The following is a 22,721-nucleotide window of genomic DNA, read 5'->3' on the forward strand; positions in this document are numbered from 1 at the left end:
AGTAAACGGAGCTAATGTCATGTCAATAGAAATCAGACTTGAGAAGGTAAAACCTATGTGTCCCATATTGAAAGGAAATGTTTCTCTCCAACAGGGACAAGGTGCTGAAGCTGCTGGTGGAGCTGCTGGCCTCATCCTCTAAAGATCTGGTGATCAGTACGCTAAGACTCACTCACCTCATCATGCTCAAATACGAGTGGAGGGTCTCCTTTGCCTCAGAGGGAGGGGTCAAAGCTGTCCTGTCCTGCATGCAGGAGTTCTCCACCATCACACAAGTCCAGCAGCTGGCACTCGCTGTGAGGAACACCCCACACATTCACTCAAGTCTACAGAAATGTGCATTACACACTAGTGGTGAGTTACAGTGCCCTGTGTTGTTTCTGTTGTTTGTCAGACCCTGAAGGTGATCACCGGAGCCAGTAAACATGACCTCCGCAGCGTCGGCAGCAGCCTCCCTCTGTCTGAGTCTGGCACTCAGATGATGTTGGAGATCTTCGCCAGCATCGGCTCGGCCACTCCCGAAGGCTCCAAAGGCCTGCTGGGAGCCATCCCCGCTGCTATCGATCTCATGCTCAAGACTAAAGGGTGAGCTGCTGTAGGCTCAGGTTTTACTTCCTGTGACGCTCTGATTCTAAATATTGATCCTCTTTGCAGCTGCATGCTGTCAGTGCGTAACGGCCTGCTGGTCATCATCATGCTCATCTCCAACCACAAAAGCCTGGCGGAGCAGCTGGTGGCCTCTGACGTCACGATGGTCCTCAAGAAGTGTCAGATTCTGTCCAGAGCGGAGACCATGCTGGCCATCATCGCCCTCAACCACATCTCCATGGTGCACAAGCTGGATAGCAAAGGTAACGTGGGCAGTCTGGCTGGGCGATGAGACAATCTTGATAGGGGATCACGATTAAGTTTTTAAACATTGCTCTTTTTTACTCAGCATATAGGTACATCTTAAAGCTTATCATACAGCAGAAATAAGGAAATAGTCTGTTGTTTTTTTGCATTCAAATAAACTTCATATTTAACTTCCCACTGTAAAGAATTGTTTGAGCTGCAGATGAAGAAAGTTCTGAACTAGTATTAGGGCCACACACAAAAAAAAAACGTCATTTAGCATTTTGAGAATAAAGCTGAAAAACAACGTCGAGAATAAAATAGATATCTGATATTTATATATTTTTTTCATGGTATCATCATGCCTGATACATGAATGTGATGAAACTCTTTGAAGTGTACCAGGTTAAAGTGGAGCTACATTCTGTAGAGTAATTTAATGTTACATTGATTGGAACTGACTTTATTCTCGACGTTGTTTTTCGACTTTATTCTCAACATTTCGACTTTAATCTTGAAATGCAAAAAAAAAAAAAAAAAAAACTCCCTCCTCTTATTTTTTTTTCTTAATGTGGCCCTAATACTTGTAGAAAGTGAATATGTTCAGTGAAAGAGAAAAAAACAGTGGAACCGAGCGCCACGAGAGAGACCGTCAAAGTGAACCCGCCTTATCCTCCAAAGATGAGGAAACTGTTAAATAAAAATGACATCAGTTACATGGACGTAAGAGGCAGCTTGACTAGCAGACCCCTCGCGTCATGTGTCTGCTAATGAGCATCATAGAAATGCAGATTTTTAACATGAAACTAAACTAAACAATTTTAGTGCTTTTTAATAAACTTTATTCTTCAGGCCTCCGTCATTATCATGATTCTTTTCAAACCAACGTTTTCTAAGACTATGTCCTGATAAATATCTATATTGAACAACAACAAAATTATGTCACATGACTGCAAAAATCACATCAGAGCTCAAAAAGTTGACAAATTGTTATCTCAGCAGCACCTCTGGAGCAGCTGCTGTGTGACGACGCCTCGCAGCTGCTGTGTGATGACGCCTCACAGCTGGATGAGAAAAGCAGCCAGGTACTAACACACACACACACACACACACACACCAGGAGTTATAACTTATGGGCGGCTGTGGCTCAGTGGTAGAGTCGGTCGTCTCCCAATTGGAAGGTTGGGTGTTCGATCCCTGACTGTTACAGTCACATGTCGAAGTATCCCTGGGCAAGACACCGAATCCCAAATTGCTCCTGAAGGCATAACCATCGGTGCACGGATGCCTAAAGATCCTGATTGGAGATTGGCCTTTAAGCCTTTGCTATCAGTGTGTGAATGTGGGTGAATGTGACATTGAGCTCTTTTCTCAGAGCGCTTTTACACTACATAAGTGCAGTCCATTTATAACAACAACAAAACATTTGAGAAAGCTGAAAGCAGTTTCTCAACCACTGAGCTGGACAGAGAGGATTAATACAAGATTTGAGGGATTCATCTCTGCTGTTTGGATGCCTCTTTAAAATTTACTGCAGAACAAAGTCAAGAGAGCAGACAGAAAGGGGCGGGACAAGCTGGTGTGTGCAGTAAGTAAAGTAATTACTGTTGTTTGTTCAGGTGACTTACGGTCGTGACACTTTCCGGGATCTGCTCGGTCTGATGGAGCAGCATCGAGCCGACCGTGCCGTCCAGCTCACCATTCTAAGGTACTGACAAACCACAGCCTGTAGCCTGTGACCTTTGACCTGGTGGTTTGGGGGCTTGTCTGATTGGCTGTTTGTTCCTGCAGGATCCTGAACAAGTTCTTGGACGACTTTGAGGAAGACATGTTACCATGGCACGAGAGCATCGAGCCCTGCCTGGCCTCGATGACGGCTTTCATCAACGAAAGAGAGGTCAGTGTAGAACAGGACCAGGTGGAGCAAACCCACCTTATTATGTACATTAACCTCCTGTGATTGGTTGTTTAGGTGGTAGAGAATTTTATCCGCTTCCTGTACCGGCTGGCGACTCTGAACAAAGACTATGCGGTGGTGATGTGTCGTCTGGGGACCAAGGAGGCCCTGGTGAAAGCTCTGGACAAACACAGCACCAACCTGATGCTGGCCACTGAGCTGCGAGACCTCATTACCGACTGTGAGAAGTACGCCAGCCTCTACAAGAAGATGACCACCAGCGTCCTCGCGGGATGTATCCAGGTACGCAGGAGGCGGAGCGTGACGTTCAAAAACTCTGAACAGACACATGAAGACACTTAATGTGCAAAAGCAATAGAGAGAGAAGAGAAAACCAGATAGAGACTGGAGAATTACTTATTAAGACTTTAATAGAAGCATATCCACTGTGCATGTCTTTTGCCAGATGTTGAAAAACCTTATTGAAACTGAACTCCCTGTTATTAGTTTTTTATGGAGGTGAACATTAAAGGACTCCTGATTTGTGCTGTTTTTGTTTGGAACCCATTGGCTATAGTCTGAAGACGATGTAGCCTCTTGGGATAACGGTGAACATGTCAGGTGTGTCCAGTTTAGCCAGCGGTTAGCAATAAACGACTTCCAGTCAAGTGTTCCTTTTCCGTGTGCTGCATGGTTTACAGTCCACTTAGCAGCTTGAGAAGTGACTGTGTGTTCAGATCAAAAGTGAAGCGAATTTCGCCCCCCTGGATATGTCAGCAAAATAAAAGGCCATAATTTCTTGGTTCTTTAAATCCCCTGGAAGAGCGTCTGTTCATCTGTTTCTGGTGACTCTCAGTTTCACTGTAAATAGTAAGCTACACAGAGGCTGCACATGGCTTACTTCAGCGGCACAAACCCGCAAAAGAAAACGTTTTTATTGTGATTTACCTTTTAAGTAATAATCTCGTAGATTTTCATGTAAATAAATGTCTGTTAAGTCTCTATCGCTGAATGAGGTAACACAATGGTGATTGACCCTATGGCCCACTGATGAAAGCCTTTGCTTTTGCAGTATTACAGACTGGGTGTCTGTGGCGAGTTTGGCAGAAAAAATCACAAGCGGCGCCCAGTTAGTAACGCGTTTTCCATCACCCAGCAGTGGTTGGTCTGCGAGAGAGGGTAGGCGGAGCTAAGCGGCTGCTTTTCCGGTCTCTGCAAGTGTTGCGAGTAAACAGTAATCTACTATGGATAAACAAACAAAGAAAAGATCGATGACCACAGATACAACTTTTAAAAAAAAGTGAAAATCCAAAGAAAAAGAAACAAACTCGACGCTCAGATGAAGGCAAACAGTCTAAAAAGGAAAGCGACCGTCAGCCAGGAAAATCAAGAGTTACAACCGGAGCCAACTGTGGACGTCACACATGCAACACTGTCTGGATATCTGGGAAGTGTGCTCCTGCAATTACCGTTTATCCCCATAGGTGCTGCCAATAACAATAACAATAACAATAACAATAACAATAACAATAACTTTATTGATCCCCAAAGGGAAATTCATTTTCACACAAAGAGAACAAACTGAGATCTTTGAGATTATAATTTTAATTAACCGGTCTTATGTTTGCTGTCTGTCCTCAAGAAGAGAAGAAAACAACTTTTAAAATACTTCTGATCAATCATTGATCGATCATTTCTGATGCATTCGCCTCAACAGCTTTCCTGACACAGCTTTAAGGGAATTTCTCTCAAGTTGAATTTTAGATCTAGAACAGATTGTTAGCTGAACTTGCTGCTAGATTGTCGTCAGATGGCCGCTGATGGGAGCCGCGATGTCATTATGGCGGATTACGCTCTGCCTGCTTTTGCTCTCCACACGGACTGTTTTTCCTGCTCATATGTGATTGGTCAATATTACTCTGACTGCAAGTGTAGTACAAACGGAAACCAGAACACTTGCTGTCCCTAAAATCCACATCCATGCCTACAGATTCTACATTTCTATGTAGTATATTTGAATAGAGATTACTCCTGGTTGAACCTAATAAACAGTCAATTAGCATGACATGATTTAGTAGCCAACATTTAACTGAACTACACGTACACTACCATCCAGTTTGTTCAATACTGCTGTGATAGCAGATTCAGAACATTCAACACCAGCTGCAGTAATCTTTTTTAAGCTGTTATATTAGATGAATCTTATTTAAAGAGCTTAGTTATCAAACAGTTGATGAAAAAGAAACTCTCAGATGATTGTAAAACCAGTCTTACTCTGTCCATGCATCTAACAAAACTTCCTGTAACAGAGTGTCTCACCTGGTCTGCTTGTTTCCTGTCAGATGGTGTTGGGTCAGATTGAGGAGCATCGTCGCAGCCATCAGCCGATCAACATCCCTTTCTTTGACGTGTTCCTCAGGAATCTCTGCCAAGGTCCGTTTGCTCCCAAACGATACGTTGTTTATTTTTTGGATTGTGAGATGTCATGCCGTCGTAAAGGCAGTAAATAAACATGACTCAATGTACTGTATCGTAACTGGTGTAACTGCTGCTGTGTTCAGGCTCCAGTGTGGAGCTAAAGGAGGATAAGTGCTGGGAGAAGGTGGAGGTTTCGTCCAATCACCATCGAGCTAACAAATTGACCGATAAGAACCCCAAAACCTACTGGGAGTCAAACGGATGCACTGGCTCACACTTCATCAACATCTACATGCACAAGGGAGTTGTCATCAGGTACATACTACTGGTACTACTGGTACTTAAACTGACAATACTGCTGAACAGATTTAAAGATATAATCTTGAAGATTTTTGTGTAAGTAAATGTCTGTTCAGTCACTATCTATCCTCTAGTGAGGGTAGGCGGAGCTAAGCAGCTACCCTTCCGGTCTATGCAAGCGTTGTGAGTAAACAGTAATCTACTATGGCTGAACAAACAAAGAAAAGATCGATGACTACAGATACAACTTCAACAATAAGTGAAAAAGGAAAGCGATCGCCAGCAAGGAAAATAAATAGTTACAACCATGACTAAGGGAGCCATACTCAGCGTGTATCCAGATGTAACTGTGGAGATCTCTACATTTAATCAAATCAGTTTGATGTATTGTTTTATTATTTCTAAGCTGTAGATCAACGGGGAAAAAAAGAAAAACAACAATCTACAGTCCAGGAATTAAAAGCAACATCACGGAAAAATACAAATGTTAATCAAAGTGTTTATGTGGGTTTGTGTAGACAACTTGCCATCCTTGTGGCCAGCGAGGACTCAAGCTACATGCCGGCCCGTATCCTGGTTCTGGGAGGCGATGAGCCCACCAATATAAACACTGAACTGAACACGGTGAGTCCTCTACCCAACTGCAATGAAGGTGGAGTCAGTTTGTGTTGTCAGGCCCAACACGGAGAGTCAAGTTAATGATGATGCATAAATCCATGAGTTTGTGAGAGGAGGTCCAAAATGTTCTTATGTATGATCTCTTTTATTATTTCAGACATAAATTACTGTTTGTATTGTTGTTGGTATTTTATTACATTTGTGTGTTTGCAGGTGAATGTGACTCCGTCTGCCAGTCGGGTGGTTCTCCTGGAGAACATGAACAGGTTCTGGTCCATCATCCAGATCAGGGTGAAGCGATGTCAGCAGGTAAGACTTAGTTTCTATCTGTCATCACCAGACCTCATCCTTTTATCAGCTGACCACCCCCTTTACCTACTGACCCCACCCCTCTCCTCTCTGACAGGGTGGTATCGACACTCGGGTTCACGGTTTTGAGGTTCTGGGTCCAAAGCCGACGTTCTGGCCGGTGTTTAAGGAGCAGCTGTGCTGTCGGACCTACCTGTTCTACAGCACCAAGGCCCACACCTGGTGTCAGGAGGTGATGGAGGACAAGACGCAGCTGCTGCAGCTCTTCAACAAGTAAATACTACAACAAGACATTTATTATGAAGGATGTCACTGCCGCTTTTCAGCAAGTATTTTTACTCTGAATACTCTGAATACTGATACTGTAGATATGATATAATTATGTTTGTGTTTTCAGACTGAACAGCGCTCTGAAACATGAGCAGATGTTTGCAGATCGCTTCCTGCCAGATGCAGAGGCAGCTGAAGCTCTTGGTCGAACATGCTGGGAGGCTCTGATCACCCCCATTGTCCACAGCATCACAATGTCAGGTACATACACACACAGACACTTTAATTGGTCCTCACTAAAACAGCAGTACAATTTCACGCTAATCCATCTCACTAATCTCTCTATGTTTACCCAGAATCCTCAGCATCCAGCCCTCTGTCCTGGCTGCTCAGCGAGTACCTGGATAACACAGAGTCAGCCCGCCGCTGTAAGAGCCGGGCAGCCATCTTTAACTCCAGAGTGAGACGCCTCGCACACCTGCTGGTCCATGTAGACACGAGTCAGGTGGACAACGAGGAACTCAAACCCCCTGTCAAATCAAGTGAGTTTCATCATCACTTTCATTATGGCAGTTTTGTACATCATCTCTATCACTTATAACATGGTAAAACCTCCCTTGAATATATCACTGAAAATAAGATAGTTATCTGAAATATTCTTATTAACTGAATAGAACAATGTCCAAAATTACAAAGGTAAATCTTTAAAACGTGCTGGGATCAATAAGATCCCACCTGATTGTTAATGTTGCAGGATCAGAGACATTTCATTTGTATTTTCATGCCAACGTTTAGCTAATTTCTCCAGTTCAAAAACATACATCTTGTTGTTAAAAAGAAGAAAAAACACATCTAGGTCACATCATTGGTCAAATAAAGACAAAGTACCTGAAAAGGAGTAAAAATTGAGATGAAAAACTTCAGTGAAGTGTTGAGAAAGACTGCTGAGTGTTTCCAGTATCCTCCATGTTTAAAGAGTGTTTTTTGTTTTCAGAAGGTCTCAACCGAAGCAAAGAGCTGAAGAGTAAGTAACAGCTGAGTACAGAGGCCATTTTGTTTGTTTACACTCTGCTCTGTGACATTTCATATGTCCAAATGAGGACAGGAAGTAATCACATTGCCCCTGCTGTTTGACCCCCAAACTGGCACTTTTTTATTTGATATTATAGATTTGAAAAAAAACCCAACAACAACACAAGACTGTGAACGGACTTCCTGTCTCTGATTTTCAACTTCAGGCCACCTCATAAATGTATAGATGCTCAGGAAACTCGTGAAACAGCTGGAGCTCTATGCACTAATTACGGACTATTTTTAACTGCGGATGGATCCACATGTGATGCTTTAGAAAGTATTTAGTGCAGCAGGCCCGTGCATGTGGGATTGATCGAGAAAAGAAATATTAACACTGAAGAGGCAGGTGTTAATTGGTCATTTACCCAGATAAAGTATTCACACAGCCTAAACACACCTTAATATCAAACATCCGGCAGTTAATGACATTGAGGAGGATGTTTGATTGAAACTCATCCAGCATGGGGCGTCAGCTGACTCTTTCTCCTCCTCATCTGAACGGAATGAAACATTCAGCTTCCTTCAAACAAACCTGAAATCATCCGGATGCGTCTACACTTCATCTTTTCCTTTCAGTTTGGACTGCTCTTTTTTTGACTGCAGACTTCCTGTTCCCATTTTAGTCACGACACTGATGTGGTTTCTTTCCAGATGGAAAAGAAGGGCAGAACAGAGACACTGCTTTAGCTTTACGTTTCTGGCTGCAGTTTTCATTTCTGTTTCATTTTTCTGATTCAGTTTATGAAGACTGAACTTAATTCAGAAATTCAACATCTTGGAATGTGTCTTGCAGACGGTAAAGAGGGTAAGAACAAAGACAACACCGCAGCCTCTACTTCCTCCTCGTCCTCCTCAACCAAGCCCAAGGTGAAGAGCAACAGCAGCATCGCAGGCATCGCCCTCTGTTGGCAGGGAGTGGTGCAGCGCCAGGTAACAAGTGTTTACTTCAAGATTGCGGCACAAAATAGCTTCAAAATAATACTGTTGCTTGAAACGGTGTGTCCAGTTCTACACTTAGATGTTTCTGGATTGTTCCCACATATGGTCCAGAGGAGGGTCCTCAGAGGATGAATCATGATTGTTTTGGTGAAACATAAACATGACCCCTCCCCCCTCAGGTAAAGAAGTTTCTTGAGTCAAGCTGCAGTCTGCCAGACTTTGTGGAGCGGTACCGTACTCTGTACCTGCGGCTGAGGAACGCCATGGAAGAGCTGTTTGGACAGCAGACTGCCTTCGTCCTGGCCCTCCGACATGGCTTCTCTGCCGCCCTGCTGCAGCTCTCCATTCTTAAGGCCATGCACGTGAGTCCTCACAGGGTTTGATGTGGTTTACATCTGGTTTATGAATTAGTGGACTACTTTAAATCTTCCGATAGGTACCAAAAAGAGTCGTCAGGATAACATGATTTTAGTTTTTTCTATATTTAGATATTTTCACGTCATATGGGAACAATATGACACATTTATATCTCTAGTGTACAAATAATCTACTTTATAAACTATGACAACATGAGAAGAAAATGACCATTTGAACAAAGGTTAACTTAAGTTAGGCTTAGTTTGGGCATAAAATTGATCAGATTTAACTCTTAAATCAATGAGCACATCCTGATATGAAAAATGATCTAATCAGTAAATTACCAACCATGGAGAAAATAAGCCGCAGATTAATGACAGTGTTTCCGCTACAAGGCCTTTGCAGCAGCGGCCCGCCACAGCTAAATTATTGCCTCCGCTGATTCATATTTCTATAACGTGTCCCGAAGTTGCAATTAAACGACTCCGCGGAGATGTCCACTCCAAATGAACAGTCGTTTGCCCGCTCGACTCGTTGAGGAACAGCAATGAAACAGTGAGGAGTCACAGGACATCAGTCACAAGTGAAGTCTTTGCAAGCAAATAATCAACAGCGGGACCAGTTTACTCCTCAAACAACGGCACAACGGTGTTCTAACGGCAAAAGAGGGTCCGTCTTCGAATGCCCTCTGTCCACACACAATCATATGCAGTTCTGTTACGCAATGGAAACAACAATATTGTGAATCTCAGTACGCCCCAACTGTAAATACATTGATTGTCGCTGTTTATAAAGCTTATAAAAGTCGCAGATGTCATTTGGTAACTATCGATCGATCGTTTGATCGCTACGTCATTAATAACGTCCCTCGTTCACTCAGGTGCTGCGAGAACTGAATTGCGAGAGAAAATTATTAACTTTTGTGACTTCATGAAAGAGACTGCTGATGAAGTCAACAAAGCAGACAGAGAGACAGACAGAAAGAAGGGGGCGGGGCCAGAAGCTGTGCAGAGAGCAGAGGTGCAGGTGTGTTGGGGGGGACTGAAGCAAAGCAAAGAGATCAGATTAAAGTAGATTGTGAATTAAAACTTAATAAGGTGAAGAAGAGAGTGAAATTAAAGTGTGGAAGCAGAGGAAACGCTGAATGATGAATCAAAAAAACTTTTAGATTAAAACCTATGAAACTCCTGCCTCCTGTTGTACTCGTACCCCAGGTTTTGCTCGGGTTAAACTCAGGTTGTGATTGACCTGTGAGATGTTGTTGTGTCGTGCAGGTGAGTGAGCGTTTCGCTCAGTACATCGACCAGAATATCCAGGCCAGCGGAGCAGCGTGTGGCAGCGTGCAGACTCTAGAGCGACTACAGCAGTTTTTGGAGCCGATGCTCTTCTTGTCAGGCCTTGAGCTTGCCAACACCTTCGAGCACTTTTACAGGTCTGACCGCTACAATACCAACACAGCTGCAAAACCTGGTAACAGCTTGTAAAACATTAAAACACAATGCTGGAAGGAAGTTAAACTGTATTTTTTTCTGTCCAGGTACTACCTGGGCGACAGGATGCTGGCTCAGGGGAACGTGTGGTTGGAGAGCGCTGTGATCGATCAGATTGGCAGCTGCTTCCCGAGTCGCTTCCCTCAGCAGATGTTGAAGAACCTGAGCGAATCGTCCGAGCTGCAGCAGGAGTTTCACCTGTACCGCTTGCAGCAGCTCGACCGCTGCCTGCAAGAGCATGACCAGGTCAACAAAAACCCACAAAGCCTGAAAATGCTGTTTGATTTTACTTAATACTGAAAAGATTAAATGTTAGCTTCTCTTCTTGTACTGCAGCTTTCAACTTGTGAGTTATTGTCTTGCTACTGATTCTTTATCAGAGGCAAAATGTTCAAGGAAAGCTCTCCAAGCTTAAAACCAATACACACACTGCATTGATAAAAAAATGAATTATGTGTAACATGCTTGTAGAGGACGATGAGAGGTAGGGCTGCTCGATTATGGCAAAAACCATAATCACGATTATTTTGGTCGATAATTGAGATCACGTTTATTGAAAACGATTACTCATTGACTTTGGCACAGCAACCATTTATTTAACTTTTTCCTTTAAAAAAAGGGTCTTTCACAGTGCATTTACTTGAACTTCAAACATTATTCAACTAAAAAACGTAAAAAATAATGAATAAATAAATATTAAAATAATGTATGTAATATATAAATAAATATTAAAATAAAGGCAAATAATTAAGTGGCCTTTATCGAGGATTGTGTTGCGGTAGAAGTGTGTTATGCTCCTTTATTGTTTGGTCATAGGCGACTCGCTGAATGAATTTCAGGTGATAAACAAATTGGTCATGTTCCTTTGTGGTGCAGACACCACCGTGTAACAAATCTCGCACAGTATTTGTTGTTGCTCCTCGTCAGACTCTTTGAAACCAAAGAGTTTCCAAAAAGCGGAATTACTTTTACCTTTCTCGTTGACCTAAGGCTCTCTCTCCGTCATCTTGGCTCTGACTGAACGACGTGCCGCTACAGCCTGGCGAGTGAGTGTGGGTGGGGAAAATGTCACTGCTGAGGGACAGGGGTGCGCTGGATTTGCGGCAAAATAATCGTTTTAACTCGATTTATTTTTTTGATAATTGTTGGAAGCCAAAATAGTAATTGAAATTAAAATGTAATTAATCGAGCAGCCCTAAAGAGAAGTGCCAAGATAACATCAATAATTATATTCACTTGATTATAACCTTTTGTTGCCAAGCTAAAAAGGTAAAATCTTGAGTTTGATGCAGTTTGTCCTTTTGTTGCTGCTGTAGATGATGGAGGAGGAGTGGGCAGAGTCGGAGGAGGAAGCAGAGGTCCAGGTTCTGGTTCTGTCTCCACGCTGCTGGGCCGTCTCGTCTCTCTGCTTTCTGGACGAACCTGCAAAACATTTCCCAACAGAGCTCTGCTCCTACCTGAACCAGTTTACCCAGTTCTACACACACAGTCAGTAACAGATTTATAACTGGTCTTATTTCTAGAACATCTCTCAGGTCTGTAGACTTACACTTTTGCGTGTCTCTGTGTCAGGTCAGTCCATATACGGTCTGAGTCACTCAAAGCCTCGCCGGCTGCAGTGGACATGGCTCGGTCATGCTGAGCTGCAGTTTGGTGGCTGGACGCTGCATGTGTCCACACTGCAGATGTTCATCCTGCTGCAGTTCAACAGTATAGAGGTAAAACATGTTTCCTTTATTTTACACTCAATGATTTCCTGAAGAGTTTCCCTGAGTGTAACTGTAACCGACCTCGCGTCTGTGCAGGAAGTTCAAGTGGAAGCTCTGCTGCAGGCGACTGGCCTGTCTGCTACCGTCCTGCTGCACGCTCTGCTGCCGCTCATCAGCGAGGGGGGGCCTCTGATCTGCAGCCAGCCCAACGAGCCCATCCAAGGTGAGACACATAACACACACGCATACTCTTCTGTCCTTCATCGTCCTCCCTGACTCACCTCTCCCTCCCTCTGTCTGTTCTCAGGCGTTTTGCAGTTGAACCAGGAGGTGGCGTCTCGCAGTCTGGATGGCCCCCCGTCATCTGGCCAGCTGTTGCCCAGACAGACGTACGTGAATGTGGACGAGGATGCCGCAGGCACGCTGGAGAGGAAGAGGAACTACATCTACTGTCTGATCGTCCACATTATGAAGCAGGAGAAGGAGATGCACATCGACAACCTCGTCTTTAAGGTCAGAAGTCGCAGCTCACTAGACTCATGTAGACACGTCTTTGCAGATATTTCTGCCCGAAGGATCGTTACTATGAAATTTTATATAAAGGTTGGATTATTGAACATAAAAAGCTCTGATTGTGTTCACAGTATCAGACACTTTGATGGTTGTTGTTTTTTTACATCCATGGGTACACTGCAGCAAAGGCTGAAAGACAAGGTCAAGCTCATAGCTAAGTCACTGTACAACCCTCAAGCATGGAACATTTTAAACAATTGTCGAGCTCAGAATATCCAATCACTCTTGGCTCTAGCGCCCCTCTCTGGACAAACTTTGGCACTGCTTGTAAGCGTCTAATAACATAGTCCCCCCCCCCCCCCCCCCCCAGGTTCTGGACTCGTGTCAGAAAAAGGAAGCATCTCGCTCCCCGGGCTCGGGCCGTTTCAGCTGCAGCACCAGCGACGTGTTCTCTTGCATCATGCATGTCATCAGCAAAGGATGCGTACGCCGCAATGAGGACAACCCGCACATCGTGGAGTTCCTGCCGGAGGACCCATCGACGCCGCAGAAAGGACAGGCCCAGTTCTCCTTCAGCCGGGCCGAGATCAGGAAGGACGCAGCAGAGAGCAGGGCCGACATCAGGTGTGAGCACGACCTCTGACCTTTCACACACCATCAACTCTGTTAACGTTATTTAACCTCATTAAGCTCTTCAGACACAAGACAAACTTGTTTATGCAAACACAAGTTCCCTCTGTCTTTCATTCATACATTTTGTGTGATAGCAGCAGCTTCATCGTCACCTCATGTCCCTCCTGCTGCTGTAAGAAGCCTTTCCTCTTTTGTCGCTGTGTTTTTAATTCTTTAAAAACGGTGCCTCTGTTTTTCCTCCTGTTTTCATCCTGTAACTCAGATCGTATTATATTGCCCCACTTTGTTTTCACTGCTGTTCCCTCTCAGACCACATTAAAACAAAAACAACTCAGTGGATGAGTCTAATTAAACACGCTTACATTTTGTGATTCATCAAAAACAGCCAAATGTAAAATGTTTAATTTTCTACAAAAAAAGAAAATAAAGAAGAGATTTAAACTCGAAACCCTGCTTGTTGCGTTTTGCCTTATTTTGTTATAGGTATTAGTAACTGATGATTTGTGAGTGTAATGTGTCCAAAAGCAAAAAAAAAAAAAGAGTTAAACTAAAAAACATCTTTAATTTTGATCAAAGCGACCTTTAATACACTTTCTATCACTCTTTCTGCACGTATAAACAAAAGACATCTTTATTTATATTTTAGTTCAGCAAGATTACGGCTTATCCAAATACAATGTTTTTATTCAAAAGCTATGATTTTGATATTATGTAACATGATCATGAAGTGTTTAACAACAACAGAAAACATGAGTAGCTTGTCTCACTGGTAAAAGAGAAAGTAGTGTTAACAACATATTTCACTGTTTCATAATGAAGAAGAGAAAAGAAACGGTTATAAATGCGTAACATATAAACATTGGGGATCAGTCGTATTCTATCTATGAATCCTACAATTCTTTTAAATACCATTAATCAAGGCCACAAATAAAAGTGAGGTATAAAAAGCTCTTATTAGAAGCTTCGTCTCTGCATGAACAATATTTTGTGTTTGTTTTTGCAGCCTGATATCAGCACCGCGGCAGTTTGAGGACGGAGTTCTGGACGCGGTTCTGTTCTCGATGGGTCGGACAATGACGCAGGAGGAAGTTCGTCAGCTGATGCAGAGGACCGTCCAACAGGTCTGTCAATAATGTTTGTCTGTCTTGAAGTTTGTTAAAGACTTCTGTAAGATCTCCTCCAAACGGATGTTTGGATGTATAAACTGGCCAATGTGCACAGACTTAGGGTCAAAGGGGTCTGTGGTCCCCTCAATCAGAACCTCTGCTTGAAATGATTGTTGATTTTTTTTTATTGGCTATCAAGCCAGAAGTGTTAAAGCAGCATTAAACGACCTCAAAGAGACTTAGAACCACTTCAGGGACTCAAAACATTTACAAAATGACCTTAAAGACACACAAAAGAAGGGGCTCAAAACCAACTCAAAGATACTTAAAACAACCTCAAAGAGACACTTCAAAAGCACTTCAAACATTTGCATCATGTGATTGTGCTTCTCTGTGCCCCCTCAGGTGTCAAGTACGCTGAGTCTGGACCTGGACCGGGCTGAGCACCTTCTGGTTCACTGTAAGTGGAACATGGACCTGCTGGTGCAGCGATACACCGACGACTCTGACGCCCTCGTCATGGCCGCTGGGCTAAAGTGCCGAAACCCGCAGCCCCCGCCGAGCCCCGCCTCCACCTGCCCGGTCTGCCTGGGCCCTCGTGCTGCCGCCACGGAGCTGATCCACTCACTTAGCTGCATGCACTACTGCTGCCGGGTCAGACTCTGTCAGACTAACAGATTCATAAACTGATGTTCAGTGTGTTGTTCTGTTTCTCATGTCTCACTGTGTGTCGTACAGTCGTGCTGGCAGGAGTACCTGACGGCAAGGATCGAACAGAACCTGGTCATGAACTGTAACTGTCCAATCACAGACTGCCAGGCTCAGCCCACATCAGTCTTCTTCCTCAACATCCTCACTGACAAGGACACCATTTCCAAGGTGACAGCCCGCCCTCCTCTGTTATTAGTTATTTTTACGTTTCTGTAGTTTTGTTCTGTTCTGTTGGTTTAATGAGGTGTCAGTCATATTCTCCTGAATCATTTGTGCATTATGTGAGTGTAACACTCTCCCCTCCTCCTCTTGCTCCTCCTCTGTGCCAGTATGAGAATGCCTTGCTCAGAGGCTACGTGGAGTGCTGCTCCAACCTGACGTGGTGCACCAACCCCCAGGGCTGCGACCAGATCCTCTGTAAGGAGAACATGGGCAGCATGGGGACCTGCTCCAAGTGCTGCTGGTCCTCCTGCTTCAGCTGCAACTTCCCCGAGGTCAGAGGTCACCACATGCACACAGAAAACTTGAGCCTTAAGTCTTAAAATCAACAAACCAATGAAGAAAAGTGAAATCAATTGATCACCTTAACTCTTTATATTCTTGCACATTTACAATGTTTGTTTGCAGTTTTTATCTGGATTCTTCTCACTTATGTTTTATTTTCCGACCAAAAAAGAATCAGTTAATTTCATGGCACGGCTTTTACTGTGAAACATTTGCAAGAACATTGCATGGTTTCCATAAGGTACTTTAATAGCCGCATTGTGCCACTTGTTTACTAGAAATCACACAAATAGACACCTGATGTCACTAAAATTGTACGTTGAGATGAGATGACATAATTCTTCATTGATCCCCAGAGGGGAAATTCAGGTGTTTGCAACAGCACAAAGACAAAGTAGCAAGAAGGTAAATACAAATAGAAATAAGAATAGATACAATAAATAAAATTAAAAAAGAGCTATATACAACTGGTATACAAAAGTGACACTCGCAAGTGGTCTGGGATAAAGTGAAATGTATGGGTAAAATAATACAGTATGATATGAGGTATACAATATAGTAAAGTATAAAGTGGCAATAAAATACAGTATGGTATATTACAGTGTGTTTATGTATATAATGTAGTGTGATATGGAATATTAAGTGAGTCCTAAAAAAGCTATCTCAGATCCCATCGGCTATAGTCTGATGACGATATAGCCTCTGGGGACAACAGTGAACGTGCCGGGGCATGTAGCGATTAACAACTTCCTTTTTCCGCGTGCTGCATTGTTTACAGAAAAATAACCCGTTTTTCTTGTGATTTACTTTAATTAACGGGTCTCACCTTTGCACAAATTGTGACAACAAACATCATGATGCAGATTTATGAATAGTAAAAATGAAGCTTTGTCCTCAAGAGGAGAAGAAAACGACTTTTAAAATGTTCGTTTGTTGAACGGAGGTCGGCTTGATCATTTCTAAAAGAATATCAGATGTAATATTGTATACAGAACGTACAGTATGTACAGTATAATGTGAACTATGACTAATCCAGAAGAGTATAACAGACACCAGAAGTAGATTATCCCTTGTTTTGTTCCCCAGCCATTATTTGAGACCAACCTTTATTTGATTGTGTTGACCAAGCCCCCAACCATAATATAACTCCTTTAATTATGTTACCTAGAAATAGAAATAATTTCTTGAGTTGTATTCTTTTCCTCCTTTCTTATTCTTACTTTACTCGGTTAATTTAAAACCTTCTCCACACAATTTAAAATCATAATCTATGTTCCCATAATAAGAACAATATGAACAGCACAAAAATAATCCAGTAACATGTTTCCAAAAGAAAAATAAGGAAACGCACTGACATCACAATTAATATTAGTGTTTTCTGAGCGTGATTCCTGCTCAGAATAATGCTAAAGTTGTTCACAAACAAGCCTCTGAAGGACTCTTAACTGCACTACGGCATGTGTTGTTATATTTGAACTAACACAGTGACTGCCTCCCCCTCCAGGCCCACTACCCCGCCAGCTGCAGCCACATGTCTCAGTGGATGGACGATGGAGGATACTATGAAGGGATGAGCATGGAGGCTCAGAGCAAACACCTCGCCAAGCTGATCTCCAAACGCTGCCCGAGCTGCCAGGCTCAGATCGAGAAGAATGAAGGCTGTCTGCAGTATGTACACTCATGATACCTGCTGATGATGATGAACACTGAGGATGATGGTGGTGCTGATGATGGTGCGTTATTTCCTCTGTCCCCAGTATGACCTGTGCCAAGTGTAACCATGGTTTCTGCTGGCGGTGTCTGAAGCCCTGGAAACCAACACACAAAGATTACTACAACTGCTCGGCCATGGTCGGTTTACACATGATCACATGATCACAGTTAACATACTATTCCATCCAATCAGAGACCAAGAAAGCAGTTATGCACTGTGATTATTATGCATATTAAGGTTTATCTGAACTTTTCCAGGGATTTGCCCATTAACACATCATAATATTACTATGTTTTTTATGTTTAGGTTTAGCTTTTATCCAACTGGTTTACTGGTTTAAATTAAGAGCTTATTAAGAAGAAGAAAAGGGAGATAAAACAAGACAGATTTATAAAATATTTTGACAAACACAATGTTTAAAATCAAGAGAAAGATGTTTATGTTTCAAGGTGTTTCTTTAGAAATGTTACAGACTTGGCTTCTGCAGTCCAGGATTAAAAACAACTCTTTATTGGTTACTAATTATTAATTATTAATATCCATCCATCCATCCATTATCTATACCGCTTATCCTGTTCAGGGTCGCTGGGGGCTGGAGCCTATCCCAGCTGTCATTGGGCAAAGGGCGGGGTACACCCTGGACTGGTCGCCAGTCAATCACAGGGCTGACACATAGAGACAGACAACCTTTCGCACTCACACCCACACCTATGGGCAATTTAGAGTCACTAGTTGTCTAGTTATTTAGTATGTATTTTATGTGGATTTTTTTATTTATAATGTTGCAGGTGAGTAAAGCAGCGCGGCAGGAAAAGAAGTTCCAGGATTATAACGAGAGATGCACATTCCACAACCAGGCTAAGGTATGACACCTGTCCACTACACACCTGGAGCTTTACTGTAAAGCCGCTGCTGATTCTTCCAGCTCTGGAAAAAAATAAGAGACCACGACAAAAATATGTTTTTCTCTGGTTCTACAATTTATAGGGTTGTGTTGGAGAAAAATTAACTTTTGTGTTACTGGTAACAAGTATTCTCATTTACCGGTAGGTCTTTTATTTGCAGAAAATGAAGATTGGTTAAGATAACAAAAATATGCATAAAAGTTTTTCAGACCTCGAATGATGCAAAGAAACAAGTTCATGTTCATGTTTAAACAACAGAATAATAATGTTTTAACTTGGGAAGATTTCACAAATCAAAATTTGGTGGAATAACCTGGTTTGTAATTACAGCGTCCATGCATCGTGGCATGCTCTCCACCAGTCTGTCTCATTGCTGTTGGGTGACGTTATGCCACTCTTCAAGCAGCTCGGCTTTGTTCGATGGCTTCTGACCATCCATCCTCCCTTGAAAACCTCCTGAATGTGATATTCAGAAGGTTTTCAAGGGGTTGGATTGGGCTAGCCATAAAATATATAGAGAGACACTAATTTAAGGAACATTTGGTACGGTCTCTTATTTTTTCTGTAGCTGTATTGTCAAACAGCCAGAAGGTCTGAAGGTCTGCTTTTTTTGTGAAGATGCCACGATGAGAAGCATCCATAGAAACACTTTAGCATTAACTTTGATTGCTAACTTGTTTTTACAATTCCAGGAAATTTAAGTTACAATCATGAGGTACAATCCGAGACAGAGCTTTTCTCTCTTACGTCTTGGTTTTATCACACGTTCACTTTCACGTCACAGTATGAGAGCCGTGTGACTCAGTCCGGTCTCTGTTGCAGGATTTCGCCATCAACCTGGAGAACAAAGTGTCGTCCATTAATGAAGCTCTGCAGATGAAGTCTTTGACCTTCGTCATCGACGCCTGTAAAGTCCTCGCTCAGGCTCGCAAGGTAAAATCATCATTACCATCTTCGTCATCATCAGGCTGTGATCCTCCTAACTGATTGTAATGGTGTTTACTGTGCCCTGCTGTCTGTCTGCAGGTTCTGGCCTACTCCTGCGTCTACAGCTACTATAACCAGGAGACGGAGAAGATGGACGTGATGGAGCAGCAGACGGAGGCTCTGGACCTGCACACCAACGCCCTGCAGATCCTCCTGGGTGAGACTCATGTTCTGCTCAGTATAAACAGTTGTCTTGATGTTTCTGGTGACTGGTTGTTAACTGGTGTTGTCTTGGTGTCCTCAGAGGAGACTCTGCTGCAGTGCACTGACCTGGCCTCATGTGTGCGGCTGCTGAAACCAGAACATCTCAACACCGGACTGGAGCTGATCCGACGCATTCAGGAGCGCCTGCTGGCCATCCTGCAGCACTCCACCCAGGTAACAGGTCTAATACTTTGCTGAAGTCAGTATAAACCCTGGAAGTTAGTCTGGGTAAACATCTGTGAAACCAGTTTAAAACACAGCTGATTTACAACCAGTCTGACTGATTTTCTCCCCATCTGTATCCTGTCTCCAATCATCTTAAAACCAGTCTGAAGCCCATGTGGGACCAGCCTGATACCAGTCTGAAATGAATTTAGAGTCAGTTTGATTTAAAGTCTAAAACTAATATCAACCTCATCAGAGACCTTGTCAGTCCTTAAAGCTCCAGTGAGGAGTTTTTAGCTGGTTATGAAACCAGTAGGTGTCAGACGAGGTGATAACTTCATGCCCTTTTCTATATTGTCCATGGCAAAGATTCACAGCGAGTGATACGTTTGAATGTTAAAAGAAAGAAAGATGAGATAAAAAATCTCATTTTACACATGTATAGGACAAGATCAGCAATGAAATAAGAGGTACCACTTTGTTCACAGGGGGCGCCAAAATCAAACTGAAAGTTCCTCATAGAAGCTTTAATCAGTTTCAAATTTGTCTGTTCAAAACTCATTTGATTTGAGTCTTAAAATCTGTCTTATACTGACTGGTGTTTCACTCTCATCTCGCATTAGTCAAATAAGTGACAGTTTCCTGTATTTGTGTCTCATCCAGGACTTCAGAGTGGGTTATCAATCCAAGAGCAGCCAGGATCCAGAATCTACTCAGGCCTCCAACCTGTCCAACCACACCGACGCCAACAAAGTGTGAGTATGACTACAGATAACCTGAAAACAAATAACAAAAAGCACAAATTAACTATTTAATTTCATTGAAATACAAATGAAATCAGAGTTCAGTTCTGGACTGTTTTCACTTTGTTCTCAGGTCGAAGTCGGACCGAGCATCAGACTCTGGAGACTCAGATAACAACAACAACACAGGGGAGGAGGGCGGCGAGGAGGCGGAGGATGAGGACGATGAGTACGACGAGGAGTACGTCCCCGAGTGGCACGAGGACTATGACGAGGACGACATCGACGAGGACGACTTCTTCTCTGACGACGACGAGTCCGAAAACCTGGAGAGGGACTTCAGCCCCTTTGACTGAGGCAAATACAGAAACTTCCCGAAGTCGATGGAATAGATCGGGGATGAGTCGGATCCCGCCACGGCCCAGCCCCTTTACCTGAGAATGTCAGGAGGACGGGAGACGATCAGAGGGATGTCCTTCACCTGAACCCAACACCCCAAACACAGCTGCACTTGCTTTTCCTCTTCCTGTATTTTACCTTCTGTGTTTTCATAAAATCAAAGTACGGAAGAAAACGATGGCGTTGTGAAGAGTAAAAAGTTCTGAGTTTGATGTTTCAGTTCTGAGAGGGAAAAAAAGACTTCAAGGACAAAATTCATATTTTAGTCTTTAAAAGATGAAAACCAATTTTTAATTCTAATCTAATTTCTTTTTTACTCAAGTCTTGAAACAATGTGAGAACCGGTATTTAACCAGTTAAAAAAGATTCAAACACGGTTTAAATGGTCTCATTTAAAAACCAATTAAGACCTAGAGTGAGTTACGTTCAAGTTTTGAGGCCAAGCTGAAACCACTTCAAAACAAGCTTGAGACAGGGTTTGAACCTTGTATCTGTGTAAACCCAGTTTAAATGTGTCTAATGTCACACTGAAACCATTTTATACTAGTCTTCTACCTGTGTAGAAAATTCCAATGCAGACCTACCCGAAACGAGTTTGAAACTCATCAACACATGCAGTCCAAAACAAGTTTACAACCAGCCAAAAACCTCTGAAATAAGTCTAAGACCGGTCTGAAACCACTTCAAACCCATGCTAAAAGTCCTCTTCACCCATAAAACCACGATAAACCCTGTCCAAAGTTTTCTTCAGACCAGTTCAATATCAGCTTGAATCCATGAGTCTGAAACCAGTTTAAAATGTGTTGAAACCCAGAATGAAAATTGTTTAAAATTGGGTTTAAGACCATTCTGTTACCTAGTTTAAGACCAGTTTAAATCTGGTCAAAACAGCGTGAAACCTTCTGAAAAAGGTTTTTTTTTTTTTTTACTAATGTGTCAGAATGTCAACGTTGGAAATTAAAATGTAATAATATAGATCTAAATTACAAAATCTAAGTTTTCTTCTTCTGCTACTTTGATTCTATGATTCTGACTTTAATCTCAGAACTTGTTTCCTCTTCTCCTGAACTGAACCGCCTGGGCTCGGTGTCTGTTCTGTCCGACAGCGATGAAGGATCTTTCACAGAGGACGTCTGTTAGTTTGTGATCTTTCACAGAACAAAATCGTTGTGTTTCTGTTTCCTGCTGCTGCTTTTTTGGATTTTCCCGAGACGAGTTTAAAAACAGGAAAAAGGGATTAGTAAAAGGAGACTGTTAGTTCACCTCTCGTTCATCTTGTTAGCCATTAAGAATATCTGTATGTCTCATCACACGTTCTGCCTTGATTTATGTTGACAATGGAGGCTGCCTTTATTTGAGACTAAAGAAAAATAGAAATCATTAAAAAGCATAACTTCCTCTGCATATAGTTTTTTTTTTTACATGTGTGTAGAGTTGGATGTTTCTATGCATCTGAGAAGAGATTCTGATGTTTCAGCCTGAGCAGAGAGTCTGTAGAGCTGTGAAGTCTGAAGTATCACTGCAATAACTGATCGATTATCGGCTCACTGTCACTTCATTAACTGAGCAAAGACTCTGTCACCTTCTCTGTTATCAGTCTTTAAAAAGGACGTCGTTAGGATCAGATTTTTGGGTTTGTTGTCGAGAAGTCGGAGGAATATCTGATATTCCAGCTCCCTGTTTTGCTGTAATTTTGAGAGATCCTATATTCATATTGTTGATGTTCTATGATGTTCTTTCTGGTTTCTTTTGCTGGAGTCGGGCGACTTCAGCCAGCAAACTAAATAAAAGCTTTTTCTGCTATGCTGCAGGACGACTTTGATTTCACGCTTAAATAAAACACTTTACGATAGATGGATAGATAAATAGATAGATAGATAGATAGATGGGGGGAAACAAGGTACTCTATCTATCTGAGGGGA

At 42.6% G+C, this 22,721-nt stretch overlaps 1 protein-coding gene across 4 annotated transcripts in view; it reads left to right on the forward strand.

Annotated features, from left to right (window-relative positions):
- The window catches only part of LOC138588280 (cullin-9), a 36,318-nt gene extending 13,709 nt beyond the window's left edge, over window positions 1-22,609 (forward strand). The window contains exons 10-45 of one of the 4 annotated variants that reach the window (XM_069658293.1): window positions 95-296; window positions 395-585; window positions 655-851; window positions 1,834-1,919; window positions 2,454-2,542; window positions 2,626-2,731; window positions 2,807-3,034; window positions 5,074-5,164; window positions 5,293-5,464; window positions 5,968-6,073; window positions 6,281-6,376; window positions 6,474-6,649; window positions 6,774-6,907; window positions 7,003-7,188; window positions 7,641-7,670; window positions 8,514-8,650; window positions 8,839-9,021; window positions 10,291-10,448; window positions 10,554-10,752; window positions 11,823-11,994; window positions 12,079-12,224; window positions 12,312-12,438; window positions 12,523-12,728; window positions 13,099-13,352; window positions 14,365-14,482; window positions 14,873-15,121; window positions 15,206-15,346; window positions 15,508-15,672; window positions 17,187-17,350; window positions 17,440-17,533; window positions 18,185-18,259; window positions 19,124-19,234; window positions 19,328-19,445; window positions 19,533-19,666; window positions 20,321-20,412; window positions 20,534-22,609. In XM_069658293.1, coding sequence (XP_069514394.1) covers window positions 95-296; window positions 395-585; window positions 655-851; window positions 1,834-1,919; window positions 2,454-2,542; window positions 2,626-2,731; window positions 2,807-3,034; window positions 5,074-5,164; window positions 5,293-5,464; window positions 5,968-6,073; window positions 6,281-6,376; window positions 6,474-6,649; window positions 6,774-6,907; window positions 7,003-7,188; window positions 7,641-7,670; window positions 8,514-8,650; window positions 8,839-9,021; window positions 10,291-10,448; window positions 10,554-10,752; window positions 11,823-11,994; window positions 12,079-12,224; window positions 12,312-12,438; window positions 12,523-12,728; window positions 13,099-13,352; window positions 14,365-14,482; window positions 14,873-15,121; window positions 15,206-15,346; window positions 15,508-15,672; window positions 17,187-17,350; window positions 17,440-17,533; window positions 18,185-18,259; window positions 19,124-19,234; window positions 19,328-19,445; window positions 19,533-19,666; window positions 20,321-20,412; window positions 20,534-20,756 — 5,356 coding nt within the window. In that variant the 3' untranslated portion in view covers window positions 20,757-22,609. The remainder of the gene's footprint in view (window positions 1-94; window positions 297-394; window positions 586-654; window positions 852-1,833; window positions 1,920-2,453; window positions 2,543-2,625; window positions 2,732-2,806; window positions 3,035-5,073; window positions 5,165-5,292; window positions 5,465-5,967; window positions 6,074-6,280; window positions 6,377-6,473; window positions 6,650-6,773; window positions 6,908-7,002; window positions 7,189-7,640; window positions 7,671-8,513; window positions 8,651-8,838; window positions 9,022-10,290; window positions 10,449-10,553; window positions 10,753-11,822; window positions 11,995-12,078; window positions 12,225-12,311; window positions 12,439-12,522; window positions 12,729-13,098; window positions 13,353-14,364; window positions 14,483-14,872; window positions 15,122-15,205; window positions 15,347-15,507; window positions 15,673-17,186; window positions 17,351-17,439; window positions 17,534-18,184; window positions 18,260-19,123; window positions 19,235-19,327; window positions 19,446-19,532; window positions 19,667-20,320; window positions 20,413-20,533) is intronic. The other 3 variants (XM_069658295.1, XM_069658294.1, XM_069658296.1) reach the window with 3 other exon arrangements.
- Window positions 22,610-22,721: the final 112 nt, after the last annotated feature.

Source organism: Semicossyphus pulcher, unplaced genomic scaffold (genome assembly GCF_022749685.1).
Source record: "Semicossyphus pulcher isolate SPU_LCO1_2020_fin unplaced genomic scaffold, fSemPul1.0.p SCAF_12, whole genome shotgun sequence".
Lineage (NCBI taxonomy): Eukaryota > Metazoa > Chordata > Actinopteri > Labriformes > Labridae > Semicossyphus > Semicossyphus pulcher.